General features: G+C 49.9%; 4 protein-coding genes across 4 annotated transcripts in view; 2 read left to right on the forward strand and 2 right to left on the reverse strand.

The window, feature by feature from the left end:
• The first annotated feature begins 211 nt into the window (after window positions 1–211).
• On the forward strand, window positions 212–2,701 carry LOC115552760 (uncharacterized). Its single transcript, XM_030369073.1, has 3 exons — window positions 212–727; window positions 1,289–1,911; window positions 2,191–2,701. The coding sequence occupies exons 1-3, from the start codon at window positions 212–214 to the stop codon at window positions 2,210–2,212; spliced, it is 1,161 nt and encodes a 386-aa protein (XP_030224933.1). The 3' UTR covers window positions 2,213–2,701.
• A 114-nt stretch (window positions 2,702–2,815) lies between these two features.
• LOC115551949 (beta-crystallin A1) lies at window positions 2,816–5,921 on the reverse strand. The gene is made up of 7 exons (XM_030367591.1): window positions 5,797–5,921; window positions 5,337–5,419; window positions 5,066–5,184; window positions 4,394–4,535; window positions 3,887–4,029; window positions 3,540–3,716; window positions 2,816–3,381 (listed from the first exon to the last, which is right to left on the reverse strand). The coding sequence occupies exons 2-6, from the start codon at window positions 5,409–5,411 to the stop codon at window positions 3,569–3,571; spliced, it is 627 nt and encodes a 208-aa protein (XP_030223451.1). The 5' UTR covers window positions 5,412–5,419; window positions 5,797–5,921; the 3' UTR covers window positions 2,816–3,381; window positions 3,540–3,568.
• A 1,299-nt stretch (window positions 5,922–7,220) lies between these two features.
• On the forward strand, window positions 7,221–9,323 carry LOC115551947 (beta-crystallin B1). Its single transcript, XM_030367589.1, has 6 exons — window positions 7,221–7,320; window positions 7,528–7,622; window positions 7,786–7,904; window positions 8,025–8,157; window positions 8,320–8,462; window positions 8,626–9,323. The coding sequence occupies exons 2-6, from the start codon at window positions 7,533–7,535 to the stop codon at window positions 8,795–8,797; spliced, it is 657 nt and encodes a 218-aa protein (XP_030223449.1). The 5' UTR covers window positions 7,221–7,320; window positions 7,528–7,532; the 3' UTR covers window positions 8,798–9,323.
• Window positions 9,324–9,701: 378 nt separating this feature from the next.
• Window positions 9,702–16,446, reverse strand: part of LOC115551953 (calcium-binding protein 2-like) — a 9,824-nt gene continuing 3,079 nt past the window's right edge. Inside the window, 6 exon segments of the mRNA XM_030367594.1 lie at window positions 9,702–10,165; window positions 10,774–10,789; window positions 10,791–10,922; window positions 11,195–11,304; window positions 11,514–11,648; window positions 11,760–11,790. Coding sequence (XP_030223454.1) covers window positions 10,140–10,165; window positions 10,774–10,789; window positions 10,791–10,922; window positions 11,195–11,304; window positions 11,514–11,648; window positions 11,760–11,790 — 450 coding nt within the window. The 3' untranslated portion in view covers window positions 9,702–10,139.

The raw sequence follows: 16,446 nt of genomic DNA on the forward strand, positions 1-16,446 counted from the left end.
TCCTCCGTCGGTTCCTCCGTCTCCCAGACCGCTGATCTCCTACCCATCAGGAGCAGGATCAAAGAGCAGCACGACACGGTGAGTACTCTGTTCACACTCGGCTACTAAAGAGGCATGCTGTGTGTTACATTGTGTAAACAACATTGTGTTGATGTTGACACTCTGACTTTGCCTCCGTCTGTCTGTGGATCTGTTCTGCATCCAGCAGACGATGGCTCCTATCCAGCCAACACATTCAGGGCCACCGGCGGCTTCAGTTCCAGAAGTACAATCACGGCCATTGCAACGGCGGTGGAGAAAAAGGCACCTAGAGCCCAAGAGGCGGGTCATCGAGGCAAAGAGGGTGTGTCTGGACCAGGAGGGACCCGTCAGCCCAGAACTAGGCACACCCAACTCAGGACACCTTCCCTGTCGGTCCGACGAAGAGGAAGGGAGGGTAACGGTGGACACAGACGATGTTATCGATGTGGTCGCTGTGGATTCGCTACAAGGCCACGGCAACCATGGCGACCGCCCGCCAGAGCCTACCTCCGAGGTAGTGGTAGACGTTTTAGAAGTGGAGTCAGAAGCAGGGACGGGACAGCAGCAGGCGGCAGCCATCGCCTCTGTCAAAGCCTCGGAGACGGGCCAGGAGACGAGGACCGGGGCGGCGTTGATGGACGAAGACGAGGAGGTCGACGTCGAGGAAGAGGTCGACGTCGAAGAGGAGGTGGGCGTCAAGGAGGAGGTGGGCGTCGAGGAGGAGGTGGACGTCGAGGAGGAGGTGGGCGTCGAGGAGGAGGTGGGCGTCGAGGAGGAGGTGGACGTCGAGGAGGAGTTGGACGTTGAGGAGGAGGTGGGCGTCGAGGAGGAGGTGGGCGTCGAGGAGGAGTTGGACGTTGAGGAGGAGGTGGGCGTCGAGGAGGAGGTGGGCGTCGAGGAGGAGGTGGGCGTCGAGGAGGAGGTGGACGTCGAGGAGGAGGTGGGCGTCGAGGAGGAGGTGGGCGTCGAGGAGGAGGTGGACGTCGAGGAGGAGGTGGGCGTCGAGGAGGAGGTGGGCGTCGAGGAGGAGGTGGACGTCGAGGAGGAGGTGGGCGTCGAGGAGGAGGAGGTGGACGTCGAGGAGGAGGTGGGCGTCGAGGAGGAGGTGGGCGTCGAGGAGGAGGTGGACGTCGAGGAGGAGGTGGGCGTCGAGGAGGAGGAGGTGGGCGTCGAGGAGGAGGTGGACGTCGAGGAGGAGGTGGGCGTCGAGGAGGAGGTGGGCGTCGAGGAGGAGGTGGGCGTCGAGGAGGAGGTGGACGTCGAGGAGGAGGTGGGCGTCGAGGAGGTGGACGTCGAGGAGGAGGTGGGCGTCGAGGATGAGGTGGGCGTCGAGGAGGAGGTGGGCGTCGAGGAGGTCGACGTCGAGGAGGAGGTGGGCGTCAAAGAGGAGCTCGACAAGGAGGTCGACGCCGAAGAGGAGGTCTGCGTCGACGATGAGATCGACGAGGAGGTCAACGTTAATGAAGAGGTCGCCGTCGACGTCGGGGTGGATTCAGAGGGCGGCTTTGATCCGGCGGGGTCACCTGAAGTCGACATCCTAGCGCCTCCCACCGGACCCGGCCTCACCGTGCACCACTACTCACCGGGGAAAGACGTAAGGGCGGTCTCCTCTAGGAAGCGTTTCACAGGAGCGGCACCTTCGCGCCGGGGTTCAGGGTTCAACCTGGGATCCACGGGAAGTTGGGAGGAGGAGGAGGAGGTCGATGAAGAGGTGGAGGTGGATGTGGATGACACTGGCGGTTGGAGCCCCAAGCCCCCTCCTGCGTTCAGCCTGGCCCGGATGTTAAAGCCTGAGCTGAGGGAGGAAGAGGAAGATGACGTTGATGTGGTGGGAGGAGAGATGGCCTGCAGTCAGTCCCAGGGCCTGTCGTCCTGTCCCCTGCCATATAGGTAAGTTCAGCCCAATCCTCAGTGTGATCACATGGTTACATTTAATTTGATACCACACATTTGGTTGCTAAAACCTTTTGCTTTTCCCTTTTCTGCTACACATTATATGAACTAAATAATTTAGTTTTTCCTGTCAAACCAAGCTCATTGATCCGTTTGTGCTTTGGGAACTTTTTTAGAGAACTGTCAATTTTTCTTGCAGCCCCAGTGTAAAGATAACAGAATTGCTTGTTGCTGAACCTATCATTCTTCCCTGTCCCCATCTATCTCTACCTCCAGACAGCCAGCCAAACGCACATAAACCTCAAACTGCAGCTACTGGTTGGGAAGAAAGATCTCCCAGCAAAGTGGGAAATCTGCGATCTAACTAGATTGACATCGCTGTTTTTTCCGTTCTAAATGTTATTGCTGTGATGTAAAAAGTATTGTTGAGAATATACGTTAATTAGTCTTTAAAAGCTCTGACGTTTCTGCCAAAAGCAATGGACTCCCAAAGCACTTAACTTTAAAAATGAAAACTGCAGCTTTAGTGTTATTGTCCGTTCAATTGTTTGATTGCTACCATTCTTTAAGTACTTTTAAGTTGATTTTATCATATGTGCTAATTTGTGGTAGGTTATTGTGTTTAACCCATAGTGTCATACAGACCAAACTTTAGATCACTTCAAGTGATCCCGTTGTTAATTTTATTTAGATCCTTCAGTACCTCAGCATATTCTGGTATTTAAATCAGGGATCACATTATTTTGTACACCCTAAACCAAAATAAAAATAAGATGATCCGCTGTCATTTACCTGTATTTATTTCTTCCCATATTGTAGAAAGTGTTTGAAAAGTATTGAGTTATCTCTACTAGTACTTTGCACCATCACTGGCATGGAGAACATGAATGAACACACAAGCTTGATGTGAACCCAATTTTATTGATCATAGACCATGAGGAAGGACCTTGACACCACACAACAGCAGAACACATCTGAGCTGCACTGCACAGCGGCCCCCTGAGTCCAGCCGCTCTGAAGACACCCAGGTGCACCCTGGGAAACCAACCTTCAGACCTAGCAGTTAGACTCAGGAACCACCCTCTGCTCCCCCCACCTCCCTGCTTGGCTTCCAGCTCTCTTCAGAGGGGGGGGTGTGGTTCTCTCCCCACCCTCCCCCCAAGGGGGGCTGGGACCAACAGGGTACTGGCCCCAGGAGCGCGGCGCAGGTGTGTGTCAGCGCAGGTGTGTTGAGCGTGTGGTGGTGTGCGTGGTCTGTCCCTGTGTGCGTCAGCAGCAACCTATAGATAAGACCACCGTGCTAACAGGAAGGGTCGTCAGTGTGTGTGTGTGTTTGTTTGTTTGTTTGTTTGAGGGAGTGAGGTTTTGTGTGTGCGTGTGCATCTCTTGTGCTTCAAACTGTGCGATTATTGTCTCTCGTTTTACTTCCGGATCAGATGTTGCGTCGGAGGTGGCGGGTTCCATTCCCTGGGGGGGGGGGGGGGAGGAGGGAGGGAATTGAAGATTAGTAGTCAGGAAGTGATGTGAAGGATGTAAGTTTTGATCTGAAGGCAAAGGAGAGGAATGAAGGAGGAGGTGTGGGGTGCAGGCCGCTGGATGGGTCGCCCGTGTGTCGGGTTGCTCACCAGCGCCTCTGGCAGAGCCGGGCCTCCTCTTAGTGCTGGATACGCCTGATGGACTGGATCTGGGGGGTCTGGCAGTGGGAGCCCCAGTTCTTCCAGTTCTGGTAGTCTCCGCTGTGCCTCTCGCACTCCATGATGTACTGCTGGCCCCTGTAGCCGGGGAACTGGTAGCACACGAAGCTGCGGGGGGAGGAGGGGGAGCCGTCAGAGACGCCATTGGTTCCAGTGACTCCAGAGTGTGGAATCGGACTCTGCAGTGAGTCGTGATTGAATGACCCTGCTGTGGGTGAACACCTCAGCGGCGTGTGTGTGTGTGTGTGTTGGTGCACGGAGGTCCCGGCCTGACTTACGCGCCACACTGCACGTGCATGGAGCCCACCTCGGGCTTCATCCAGCCCATGGCCTGCAGGGAGGGGTAGTCGTCACACATCTCCACGCTGCGGCCCAGGAAGTTCTCCTTCTCGAAGATCATCATGCGGCTGCTCTGGTGGGACTGCGGCGACCGGATGGGGGGGGGGGGGCAACGTGAGGAGCTGGATCAGACTGAGCTGCATAAACTGACATGTTTCCCAACTCGACATGGATTATTATTTGACTCGTGTGATAAACGTGACTCCAGCTCTGCTCTTCACGTCGATAGACCCTTTGCTGCACCACGGCACGGGGAGACGTATCTTCACCGGTTCAGTCGACTACCCCATGCCCTGAGGGACACCTCAGTGACTGTCCTACGATGACCCCCCCCCCCCCCTCTGTCTAAGCGTCTATCGACCGCAAAACCGCTTTTCGGTTAACTACGATGCCGCAGAGAGGCATGAACCCCTACAGGGTTAGGGTTAGGGTCACACGGGACTCACAGCGCAGTAGATGGGGCGCAGCGACATGAGGCGCTCCACGTGGTAGGACAGGGAGCCGCTGTACGAGTCCCAGTGGGGGTACTCTCCCCTCTCCAGGATGAACTGCTGGCCCTGGAAGTCGTGGTGCTCAAAGCCCACCCAGCTGGAGAGTCAGAGACAGAGAGAGAGTTGACCTCGTGGAGCGGAAGCGTGTTTCTTTGGTTTCACCTGTTTTAGCAGGAGCTTCTTACAGTGAAAATGGCATCATTTATTTAATTTCACTTATTCAGGGCATTAAGCAGATGCTTTTATCCAAAGCGACTTACAATAAGTACATTTGTCATAAGAAAGGGAAAAAAGACATCACTGTCGGTACAGTAAGGATGTTCATAGAACCAAGTGCCAAGCACCGACAATCGCTAACCCATTTCCCGTATACAACCAAGATAGTTAGGATAAGATGCTACATAACTAAGTACTATGAGGCAGAGTCTATACGACATACAATAAGTGTGGACATCACGCTCATGAATCCCTACAGATTGGCCCGGGGACCTTGGGGATGGACACCATCACAAGGAAGACAAGCACCCTATAGCCGCCTGCACCATTGAAATGATTTAAGACGGTGTGAGGTACACATGCAGAGACCAGAGACCAGCAGGTTTAAAGATGGCCTCGGCCCCTACTTACGCTCCGCTCTCCACCCTGATGGAACGGATGTTGTCCAGGCCGCACTCCTGGATGTTGCAGCACTCGGAGGTGAACTCCTGGCACTTGCCCTGGAAATGCTCCTGCTCAAACACAGTCACCTGTGGGGGGGGGGGGGGGGGCAAGAGACACGAGAGCCAATGAGAACCAGAGGACATTTCTGTTTTTTCATCAACAGTTGATTAGTAACAGGAAACAAGAGGAATCAGGTGAAGAGTTGTCGTCAGTGTGGTCATCTCGGTGGGGGGCTTACCTTGAAGAAGGGAGCCATGCCCATTCCAGAGTGGACCATGGGCTGGTTCATGGGGTACCTTGTATTTCTGTACATGTTAACACCTGAAGAACAAACACTCGTTAGAAAGATTGTAGATCTCAGAGTCAAGCTGCTGAACACATTGAGTCTCTCGACCATGTAGGATCTAGATGGGCTGCGGCTTTGGATAGGTTTGTTGGATAAGTTAGCAATTAGCATCCCAAAATAATGACAATTTAAAATATAGATGAACAGGAAGTTGATCAATGGAACATAAAATGAAAGTAAAAAAAACTATTGATAAAGTTTGTTGAAAGAACACTAGAAATCTCTATGGGCGCTTAATGCCCTGACTCACTTTATCAATACTTGATTAAATCCAAACGGAAGTATGAAATACATATATGAAATACATATACAATCCCTAGCTTTTGTCGAATTACCACAAGTGCGTCCTTACCTAGATTGGCTCTCTTTGAACTTGCTTGGATATGGCACGCGCCTAACGGCTGTTTTTTACGTAGAACTTTGAGAGAACCTGGCGCTTCAGTTTTATATCGCCTGCCGAAGAGCGCGCCTGCCCACGCGCGTCCACGAAGCGGTCGTTGGAGCGCGCCTCTCCCAATCGTCCCAAATGCATGCAAAGCGCGCTCGCTGTATGCCCGTGCGTCCCGCTGGCCAGCTCAGCATATTCTACTGTGTAGCGCGGTTCCATCCCGAGCGCGCCGGCCTGCGTGATGCTGTTGTCAGGGGGGAACAATAGCGCGCCGGCAGGTTCGAGCCCCGGTCAGCAATCCGCCGGCAGTGTCCGTTCACAATGGGACTAGGGAGCTGTGGGGAATGTGCGGATCAACTGAAATGTGGCAGCCTTTGGGCGAGTGGAACTGGAAAATTGTTTGAAATAATGTGTAAAAATAAAAGCAATGTGATGTGTAGAAATAAAAGAAAGTCAGCAAATCACACTGATCCAACACATCTTCAAAGAAGTCTAGAGTTTTCTCCTGTACACCCGTTCATTAATATGTTGAACACTCATGTGATGATCACCAGTGTCGTTAATGAAACAATAATGAAATAATACGCGATGTTTACATAGGGAGATTCTATGTTTCCAATGAAGAAGTGAAGAGCAGAGTCCACAGAAATTAAAACAAAAATGAACACTGTGTGTCCAGCGTTCATTTTTGACCATTGGTTAATTTTTGACCATTAGCGTTTGACTTATGGTCATTGTAGGCCTATATGCTAATATCGTTTTCATACCTGTCATTAATGTGGCCTATCTGTGCTGGGCAAATGTGTGGCCATGACATGACTAGGATCCTTAACATTCTCTTATCGTTCGTCATTTAGAACAAATAGAGGGGATCCAAAATACAACGTTTTAAAGAGCTGACCTCCAGAAAGTCCATCAAATAAGCTATTGGTTATGATTCAAATGTTTGGATAAATATATTTGTCACATATAATGATTATATTATGAGGCCATGATGTTGTGAGTGACTGACAGTTTCCATACACCCCGCAAACAGTTTCTGAAGACGTTTACATTTACATTTAGGGCATTTAACAGACGCTTTTATCCAAAGCGATTTCTACATTTGTCAGAAGAAAGAGAAACAATATATTGCTGTCGGTACAGTAAGGGTTTCTGGTGTGTTAAGTGATGGACTGTTGGACTGTTTGTTGTAACTTTTGCTCCCAGCACCACAACCAATACTCAGCCTGTAAACTCTTCTACCATGTTGCTGTGTGTTGGAGGGTCCCACCTCTCGGAGCCAGTATAGTTTGTTCCACTCCCCCCCCACCCAGGCCGTCCCTCTGTGATGATGTTCGGACTTCTATTGTCCCGGCTCTCTGACCTCAGCAGGTTTGTTTCTCTCCGGCTAATCCCTCCCCCCTGGTCGCCAGGGTATAAAAGGGCTGGGCTGACTCTGTGGTGGCACACACGTTTCCTTGATTGAGGCATCAGTAGCACCAACAGGTAAAGTGAACCTCCATCGGTGAACCCTCCGATACAGCTTCAGCTGTTTAATCTGAGTACAGAGATAGAAGTACATGGGATGTTTAGATCCATGTGAATCTCCAGTCTAGCTCTTATGGTTCAATTGATCTAAACCACCCAGTTCCACTGTGGTGGAGTGACACACCTGAGCGTATGTGTAACGTCCTCTGTCTCTCTCCCCCCTAGCAATCATGTCCAGCGAGAAGACCAAGACCGCTTCCCAGACTGACGGCAAGGCCGCCCAGAGCAAGAAGTCCGAGATGGGAATGATGTCCTACAAGGTGGGTACCTCTCAGGAACGGCACAAACAGTGGTCCATGTTGTGGTCCACTTCAACCCACCATCCTATGAACTGGGCCTCAGCTGCAGATGATCATTTGGACAAACTGAGGCAGTGAATGCTTGCGTGTACTGACCGACCACGGGTCTCCTGTCCCCCGCCAGATGTACGTGTTCGACCAGGAGAACTTCCAGGGCCGCATGATGGAGATCAGCAACGAGTGCATGAACGTCTGCGAGATGGGCATGGACCGCGTGCGCTCCCTGCGTGTGGAGTGCGGACCGTAAGTACCGACGGCTGGCCCGCCGACATCGAGGACTACTATGGATGGACTCAAGAGCCGTGGTGTTCCACAGTTCTGCTCATCCTAACGCCTCCTATTCTCCGGTGTGTGCCCCTGCAGTTTCGTGGGTTTCGAGCAGATGAACTTCTGTGGTGAGATGTACATCCTGGAGAAGGGCGAGTACCCCCGTTGGGACTCCTGGAGCAACTGCCAGAAGAACGACTACCTGCTGTCCTTCAGGCCCGTGAGGATGGTAAGGAACCACCTCCCCCAGCTCCTCCGTCACCACCACCACCCTCACCACCACCACCACCACCACCACCACCACCACCACCTTCAACACCATCACATCATCAACACCACCACCACCATCACACCATCATTTAACCCTTTGCCCATCTCCTTGTCCCCCCAGGACCCCGAGAAGCACAAGATCTGCCTGTACGAGGTCGGAGAGTTCAAGGGCCGCAAGATGGAGATCATGGACGATGATGTCCCCAGCATGTTCTCCTACGGCTTCACCGACAGAGTTGGCAGCATCACCGTCAGCTGCGGAACGTAAGTGTACCGACACGTCTCAAAGTCTACCTAGCTGCGGCTCAGAAGCTCTGGTGCTATTGGAGAGAGTGGAACTCATAGCAAACATTGGAAAACGTAATTATCAAAAGAAACGTCAATAGTGCAAATGTTAAAATGTTTCTGTGTTGGTCCCTCTCCTCAGCTGGGTGGGATACCAGTTCCCCGGATACCGTGGTAGCCAGTACCTGCTGGAGAAGGGCGAGTTCAGGCACTTCAACCAGTACGGCGCCCGTCACCCTCAGTTCCAGTCCGTGAGGCGTATCCGCGACATGCAGTGGCACCAGCAGGGCTGCTACACCATGTCCAGCAAGTAAGCTCCCACCAGAGCCCCCCCCGCAGGAGCAGGAAGGAGGCCAGGGAGAAGGGGAGGAGCCAGAGGGACGAGGCTGGGGGGAGATGTCTGAGACTGTACCTCAACACTTGTTAAGGTCCGCCCTGTGACCCTGCGGGTGAGGCGGCGAGAACTCTCCCCCACACCCATGCGGGTCTCCAGAAACACCTCAGAGACAGGACCCCCTGCAGGACCCCGTGGAAAACCAGACACTCGTCCTCCAGCCTTTTCTAGCTCCTCTCCTCTCTTTCTCCCCCCAGCGCCACGCCCTTCCTCAGCACCTCTCCTTTGAATCCTTTACTGCAAGAGAGAGGGAACCTGGCATCCCTTGTTGTGTCACTCTTGATTCTCGGCTCAGGGTCAGGGTGAGATGCACCATGGGAAATTGAGTTTCCAGACCCCCTCTGATTCCCCCCCGCCCCCCCGACCTACTTGCCCAGTGCATTTCACTCCTACTATGCTGTACAGAATCCTGGCCAAGTTTTCAATAAAATGTCAAGACGTAAATACATTGTGTCTGCCTTGTTGTGTTATCATGGGAAATCACAATTAGCTATGATAATTAGCTATATATTGAGCTATACAATTAAGGAGAATCATTACTTAATCATTACATCATAAAGAGGTTAAAGATATAAATATATAGAAAAAAACCTTAGACACTGTATCTGCAAAATCACTGCAAGGTTTATTACAGTAGGGCAATAACCACCCTTCAGGTGTTGCTGTATCTTACACAGACAAATCCATAGGTAATTGTTTTATATACGAAACAATATAGGTTTACCTATGTGTTTGACCTGTTTGATCACATGATCAAACTATTTATTCTAGTCGTGCTATAGGTAGCAATTTCCCCTATCGGAACGAGAAAACCAGGGGAAAAATGACATCAATGATTTTGTTTTATTAAAAAAAGAAAACATCGAATTTTATAAACAAGGCTTTCCACTCAAACGACAAACATGAATATATCAAAAATACATTTATAAAATTAAACATAAATACTGTGTGGTTGTCTATATAAAGCTTTGATATGTCCCACAGCTGTTTCACAAGGCTCATTTGACCTAATCCCCTCTACCACCCTTGTACATTATCCATACACCACATGTCGGGCAAAATGCCCGCTGTATCTTCAGAGCAACTAGGCTATACTTTTCAGTGCAACTTTATAAAAAAAAACAGCGCTATAAATTGCTCGCTAGTGCATCAAGAAAAATGTCTACTACAACTCTGTTTGATCTCTTCTACTTTCCAGGGGTTATGTTATAGACTCCCATCTACTTTTCCGGTCGTCCACACTTTCCGACATCTGGACTAAGTCAACGTGACATCATTCGCACGAATTCTGCGAAAAGAAGAGAGCGGGTGGTTGGGATAAGACGGAAGGATTTGAGTGCACTCAAACGGGAGGCTTAAACGTGTGAATGTCTAAATGGGCACACGAAGATTAAACAAGACGGGCACAGACAGAACATTGATTATTTCTTTATCTCTCTCTAGATTTCTTTATCTCTCTCGCTGTATCACACACACATGCGCGCACGCACACACAGACAGATACACACTCTCTCACATATAATTGAATTACTACACAATAAATGGATAATTTGACACATTTCTAAAATGTTTATCTAATTTAGTTGTTATAAGTCAAGTTTGCTCGTGTAAAAAAAAAGGTTTAAACAAATCTCTCTTTCTCTCTCTCCCTCCATCTCCCTTTCCCATTCTCCTTCTCCCTCCTCCTCTCTCTTTCCCCCTCCCTCTCCCTCTTTCTCCCTCCCCCTCTCTCCCTCCTCCTCTCTCTTTCTCCCTCCCTCTCCCTCCCCCGCTCTCTCTCTCTCCCTCACCCTTATCCTCACCCTCTCCCCCTCCTCCTCACCTTCTCCCTCCCTCTCCCTCCCCCGCTCTCTCTCTCACCCTCTCCCCCTCCTCCTCACCCTCGCCCTCTCTCACCCTCAAAGTCGACCCAGGCCGTCTCCGTTGAGGTCAACGTCTCTGAGGATCTCGTCGATCTCCCGGTTGGTAAGCTGCTCTCCCATCAGCTTCTTCATGGCCTCCCTGAGCTCCATGATGTTGATCTGCCCGTCGCCGTTGGTGTCGAACTGGACGGGGAGACACCGGGAGGGGGGAGGTAAAAGAAGAAGATTACCATGGAAAACACGAACGAGACTGGGAGACGTTAGAGTTTACTATGAATGTTGTGTATATGTGTCCTGGTAATGGCTGCAGACGTTTCCTTTTGAATCCTGTCAACCTAACAACCCTAATCCTAACCCTAACCCTAACCCCAACCCTAACTCTAAACCTATCCCTAACAACCCTGACCCTAACCCCAACTCTAAACCTAACCCTAACAACCCTAACCCCCACTGACCTCTTTAAACGCATCCCGAAGTTCCTTGATGCCTATCATGTCGGCCGTCTCGGCCAGCATTTTGGGGCCCATCAGCTCCACAAAGTCCTCAAAGTTCCACTTTACCGCACCTGCAGGTCAGACAAGAGCAGGGCTCACATTTATTTCTGGCTGAAAGAAAGTCATCTACAACCTAAACTGAAATGAAACGACATCGACAACGAAACATGTTTTTTCGTGAAACTTTTATGCCACCCCACGATTCATTCCACCTCCCCTTTATCCCGTCGCTCTCCAGGATGGTTCTGGCGCTGTCCCCGACGGACCCCCAGACACTCACAGATCTGCTGGCTGAGCTCGATCAGCTCCATCTCGGTGGGCATGTAGCCCATGGTCCGCATGCACTCGCCCAGGTCCCCGCAGCTGATGTAGCCCTTCTTGTTCCGGTCGAACTCCACGAACGCCTCGCGCAGCTCTGCGGGGGGCGGGGGGGGTTAATGCGTGCTATGAGTGGTACGGCGTGTGTGTTTGAGTGTGCATTGTTGTGCTGTAAGCGTGCTGGGGCTGGAGGCGGGGGGTTACTCACCTTCAATCTCCTCCGGTCGCAGCTCTCTGTCCTGTTGCAGGGAGACAGTGGTACACAATTAACACCGCTATTGGTTAGGTTGGTCTTCTTGTATGCTAAACATGCACACTTACACGCACGTACATGAGTAAACACGTATGCATGCACACAAGGGCGCTCAAACACACACACACACACACACACACACACACACACACACCACACACACACACCACACACACACACACACACACACACACACACACACACACACACACACACAATTGACACAAACACAGATGCACACACTCACACACTCGCACGTATAAACATAAAGAGTACATCAACACATGTTTATGCATGCATTCAAACAACAAATGTTTCAATTGCTGTGGCAATCAACATCATAATCACATGGTTCTAATATTGCATCATATGAGGTCTGTCTTTGACCGCTACATGTTTTATATGTATAAAAATGTTTAACATGTATAAACATGTTTAAAAATGGATAAACAAGCAGTGAAGGCCAAACCAACAGTCAAGGTCACAGCTCTTTAGGTAGATACAAACAATGGGGTGGAGGAATCACAGATGTCACGTTATGAAGGAACTAATACAAGATGGAAAATAATGTTCAACTATACAGACAGCAGAGGAACCAATGAAAACGGAAAACTGCCCACTACTGACCCCTTTGGCAGGTAAGAGAACTGCAGTCTGCCAGATATCACGCATTGAGAGCACTGGACCGTGAGCTCTGTCCGTTGAGTCAGCTGTCTGTGTTTTTCTGAATAGCAGATCGCTGCTGTGAATAACAGACAGTTGCTATGGAAGATATTTCCAACCAAATTTTGACCTTTGAAGATGTGGAAGTGAGATCAGACGTCACTTCCAGAATCAACCGTTTTTTTTTCTTGATTGTCTCTCATCTCCCTACTAAAAAACAACTCTAATAAATAATAATTTGATGTTGTCAAACTAGGGAACTACTTTTCTCAGCGTATCAGCTCAATCTGATAGGCGTTCTGGTCTTCAGCCCACACTACTTTAGGGCTGCCTTTGCGGTCTTGCTTTTAATCCAACGCACAGCGCTAGAGTAGTCAGCTACGGCCTCTGTGACCGCTACTCAATCCTGTTTCCATGGAACTAACCGATCGACCGGCGGGAGAAAACCTCCCGAACCCACGGGGCTTCTGATTGGTCGAAAGTGTGAGGCGGAACACGCACACCCGTCGGGTGTGGCGGGGAGATGGAGGTCGCCGATGACGACCACACAAGGGGGCGATGATGATGAGTGACGATGCCTGGGGTCAGGAATGTATGGCGGTGAAGGCGTTCACGTACACGGGGACAGTATCACTGTGTGTGTGTGTGTGTGTGTGTTGTGTGGGGTGTGTGTGTGAGTTGTGTGAGGTTGTGTTGTGTGTTGTGTGTGTGTGTGTCCTAACATACGGCGGTCTGGGAAAAGCCCTGCTTCAAGAAGATGCAGGCGTGGCCTACGATTGTCCTGCACCCCGTTGCACTTCTTGACCAGCGTGCTGGTCGGGTGATCAATATCTGGCAACCCGTTATCCGGGGCTCCGCTGCGTCTGGGTGGGGGCCCCGTGCCCCTCCGGCCCCCGCCTCCAGACCCCCCGCTGGGGGCTGCTGCCCTTCAGTCGCCCCCTTCCCAGAGTCCCAGGGACCCAGAGGCCAGTTAAACCCACAACAACGTCCTTGTACTCTTTAAGCACCCGACACGCTCGGTATGAAACAGATAGACTCTGTCCTCTCCAGGAACCATCGATGACTCCTATAGCAGCACGGTGAGGCCAATGGCTTTTGTGTGCGTGTCTGTGCGTGTGTGCGTGTGCGTGTGTGTGTGTGCGTGTGTGTGTGTGCGTGTGTGTGTGTGTGTGTCGGTATGTGCTTCCGTCAGCTTTAGGGAATCCATGGCATTAACTATTAAATCGTACATGTAACTGCACATTCATACATGGAGTATTATTGCAATTTTATGCAATTACGTATTTCAAAAAAACTTGGATCAAATCTTAACCTATGAAAGCCTTCAAACCGAGGGCTTTTTCCAAGTCGAAAATCTTTAAAACAAGTATAGAATAATTTCCTACCGACACATTATCACAGCAGCTAACCATCCCAACAGACACATACAACAACTCCCATGCAGCTCAAAGATCCTGTGATTCAAGGCCCCACAGAGAAGTCCCTGCTGTCTTACCTTCCTCATGGTGTTGTTCATAGACGACTTGGTGCAGTTGCCCATCACCTCTCTGTCAACCCACAGTCCGACTCATCGTCTGCTCTCCTCTCCTCTCCTCCCCTCGTAACCGCCCAACCCCCCTCCCCCTTCAGTCCCCCCCGCCCCCCCGCCTCTATATCGGTGATTTTGGTCAGTCTGTCATCAGTCTGCGTCTGAGTCCATTACTCCTCTTCAGTCTGATTTAATCAGACTCTCTCATTCCATCCTCTCTCTCTACCTCATCTCTCTCTCTCTCTCTCTCTCTCTCTCTCTCTCTCTCTCTCTCTCTCCTCCTCTCTCCCTCTCTCTCTCTCTCTCTCTCTCTTCCTCCCTACTCACTCTCTCCACTCTCTCTCTCTCTCTCCCTGAGAGCGGACATCTTCCCCAAACGTCTCATTCTGGGATTATGATCACATCTGCAATTAGAGTAAAATAAAGACCATCCATTTTGGGCGTCTCCCCCCCGAACCGATGCGACCGACATTAGAGAACTGCCCTGTGCCACACTAAGCTGTCCCTCTCTGTCTTGTCCTGACCTGACATAACCCTGTTGAGCCCCAACTCCACTACTCAAACAATTCCCTCTATACCATGCTATTGATACCCTTTTCCCTACACACTCATCCCAAGTAATTCTCAGTCAACCCTATCTCTCTCTCTTTTCTCTCTTGGTATCTCTTTCTCTCATCTCTCTCCATTCTCTCTCTAAATCTCTCTCTCTGTCTCTCTCTCTCTCTCTCTCTCTCTCTCTCTCTCTCTCTCTCTCTCTCTCTCTCTCTCTCCTCTCTCTCTCTCTCTCTCTCTCTCTCTCTCTCCTCTCTCTCTCTCTCTCTCTGTCTCTCCCTCCAACCTCTCACTTTCTTTGAGCTTCAAGTGCAGCGTGTCGTTGCATCACCTGCCTGTTGCACTTGCCTTTTCGATGATTCTCGGAGTGTGTGGGTGTGTGGAGTTTGTGTGTGTTTATGTGTGTATTTGTGTGTGTGTGTGTGTGTGTGCTTGTGTGCGTCCTGTGTTTGTGTGTGTGTATGTTTGTGTGTGTCTTCGAGTGTGCGTCTGTGTGGGTGGGTGGGTGGGTGGGCGTGTGGGTGCATGTGCGTGTGAGAGCCAGAGGAAGAATTAGTGGGCATGCCATGAGAGGAAGGCTTAATCCATCCAGTCTAGATTACAGTGAGATGACACTAGAGTGAGGAATGAATCAGAGAGAAGTGAAATGGAGATGAACTGCCGTGTCAGTTGTAACCCGAGATCCTTGCATGAACTACAATAAAATAACACAAAAACAACGTGAATAAACAAATACCTGGACCCTGTGATCCAGCTCCAGTGAAATTGTAAATTTTTATCAACTGAACATCAAGATATCTCTATCGCCGATAATGTTAGCATTTATACGAAATATACGAATATAGAATATCGTGTTTGCACCTGTAAAAAACTGTTCTGACAATAGTGTTCACAATGTAATCACATTCATATGATCATAATATGTTTTGTAACTATAAATCATGTCAAAGGAATGATTGGGATGACACCTTGTAGTATGATCTGGAAGGTGGCTAATTTCAAACTCCCATTTTATTAGCTGCAATATGGAAGGGTTCAAGTCCATGAATGTCATATTTTATGTTCTGTTTATTAGAAGTTCTTGATTCATTCATGGGTGTGTGTGTGTGGGTGCGTGTGTGTGTGTTTGTGTGTGTGTGTGTGCTTGCATGCTTGCAAATGTGTGCACACAGCGCGTGTGTGAGTGTGTGTGTGAGTGTGTGTGTGTGTTTGTGTTTGTGTGTGTGTGTGTGTGTGCGTGTGTGCATGCTTGCACATGTGTGCACACAGCGCTTGTGTGTGTGTGTCTGTGTGTGTGTGTGTGTGTGTGTGAGTGTGTGTGTATGTGTATGAGTAGTTGTGTGTGTGTGTGTGTGTGTGTGTGTGTGTGTGTGTGTCGGGGCTACATTACTGAAATGCTGCCTAGTCATATGTTAGAATAGCAGTGTTGAAACGTTGATATGTTTGTCGCAATAAATGAAACATCCACTAGAGGTCTTCCCGGAGCACAAATGAGACGTGAAAGCTTCGGTGCAGGTGAAGTGCACGTGAATGGAGCTGGTGGACTCTCAACTCTATTTTTAGCAGAACTTTCAGCCAAATTAAACCAAAGCTAAAATAAACACCGCCCGAAAGCTGTCACTTTAAGTGATTAGTGATTTACCAATAGACAAATCGGGGGTAATATAATAGGTTCAGGCTCAGGGGAACGCAAACGCAGTCAAATAGAGATACAAACAGAGTGCAGTCGGGACAGGGGTGAAAGCTTTAGCTGTAAAATATATAATGTTGTCAGGTGTGTCTGTCAAGTGTCAACCTATTCTTACTATTTTCACACCAAAATCCCATTTCTAAGGGTACAAACGAGTAATCGTATCAACACAAATGACTCACAGAACAACACCGCGGTCAAACTCATTA

The sequence above is a fragment of the Gadus morhua genome, chromosome 10, assembly GCF_902167405.1.
Source record: "Gadus morhua chromosome 10, gadMor3.0, whole genome shotgun sequence".
Lineage (NCBI taxonomy): Eukaryota > Metazoa > Chordata > Actinopteri > Gadiformes > Gadidae > Gadus > Gadus morhua.

Coding starts and splice junctions, on each gene's coding strand:
- LOC115551947 (XM_030367589.1), top strand. CDS start 7,533: ATGTCCAGCGAGAAGACCAAGACCGCTTCCCAGACTGACGGCAAGGCC. Junction 7,905..8,024: donor CTGCGTGTGGAGTGCGGACC/GTAAGTACCGAC, acceptor GTGCCCCTGCAG/TTTCGTGGGTTTCGAGCAGA. Junction 8,463..8,625: donor ATCACCGTCAGCTGCGGAAC/GTAAGTGTACCG, acceptor CCCTCTCCTCAG/CTGGGTGGGATACCAGTTCC.
- LOC115551949 (XM_030367591.1), bottom strand. CDS start 5,411: ATGTACAGAAATACAAGGTACCCCATGAACCAGCCCATGGTCCACTCT. Junction 5,185..5,336: donor GCATGGCTCCCTTCTTCAAG/GTAAGCCCCCCA, acceptor CCCCCCCCACAG/GTGACTGTGTTTGAGCAGGA. Junction 4,030..4,393: donor TGCGCCCCATCTACTGCGCT/GTGAGTCCCGTG, acceptor CGGTCGCCGCAG/TCCCACCAGAGCAGCCGCAT.
- LOC115552760 (XM_030369073.1), top strand. CDS start 212: ATGGCTCCTATCCAGCCAACACATTCAGGGCCACCGGCGGCTTCAGTT. Junction 728..1,288: donor AGGTGGGCGTCAAGGAGGAG/GTGGGCGTCGAG, acceptor GACGTCGAGGAG/GAGGTGGGCGTCGAGGAGGT. Junction 1,912..2,190: donor TCCTGTCCCCTGCCATATAG/GTAAGTTCAGCC, acceptor CTCTACCTCCAG/ACAGCCAGCCAAACGCACAT.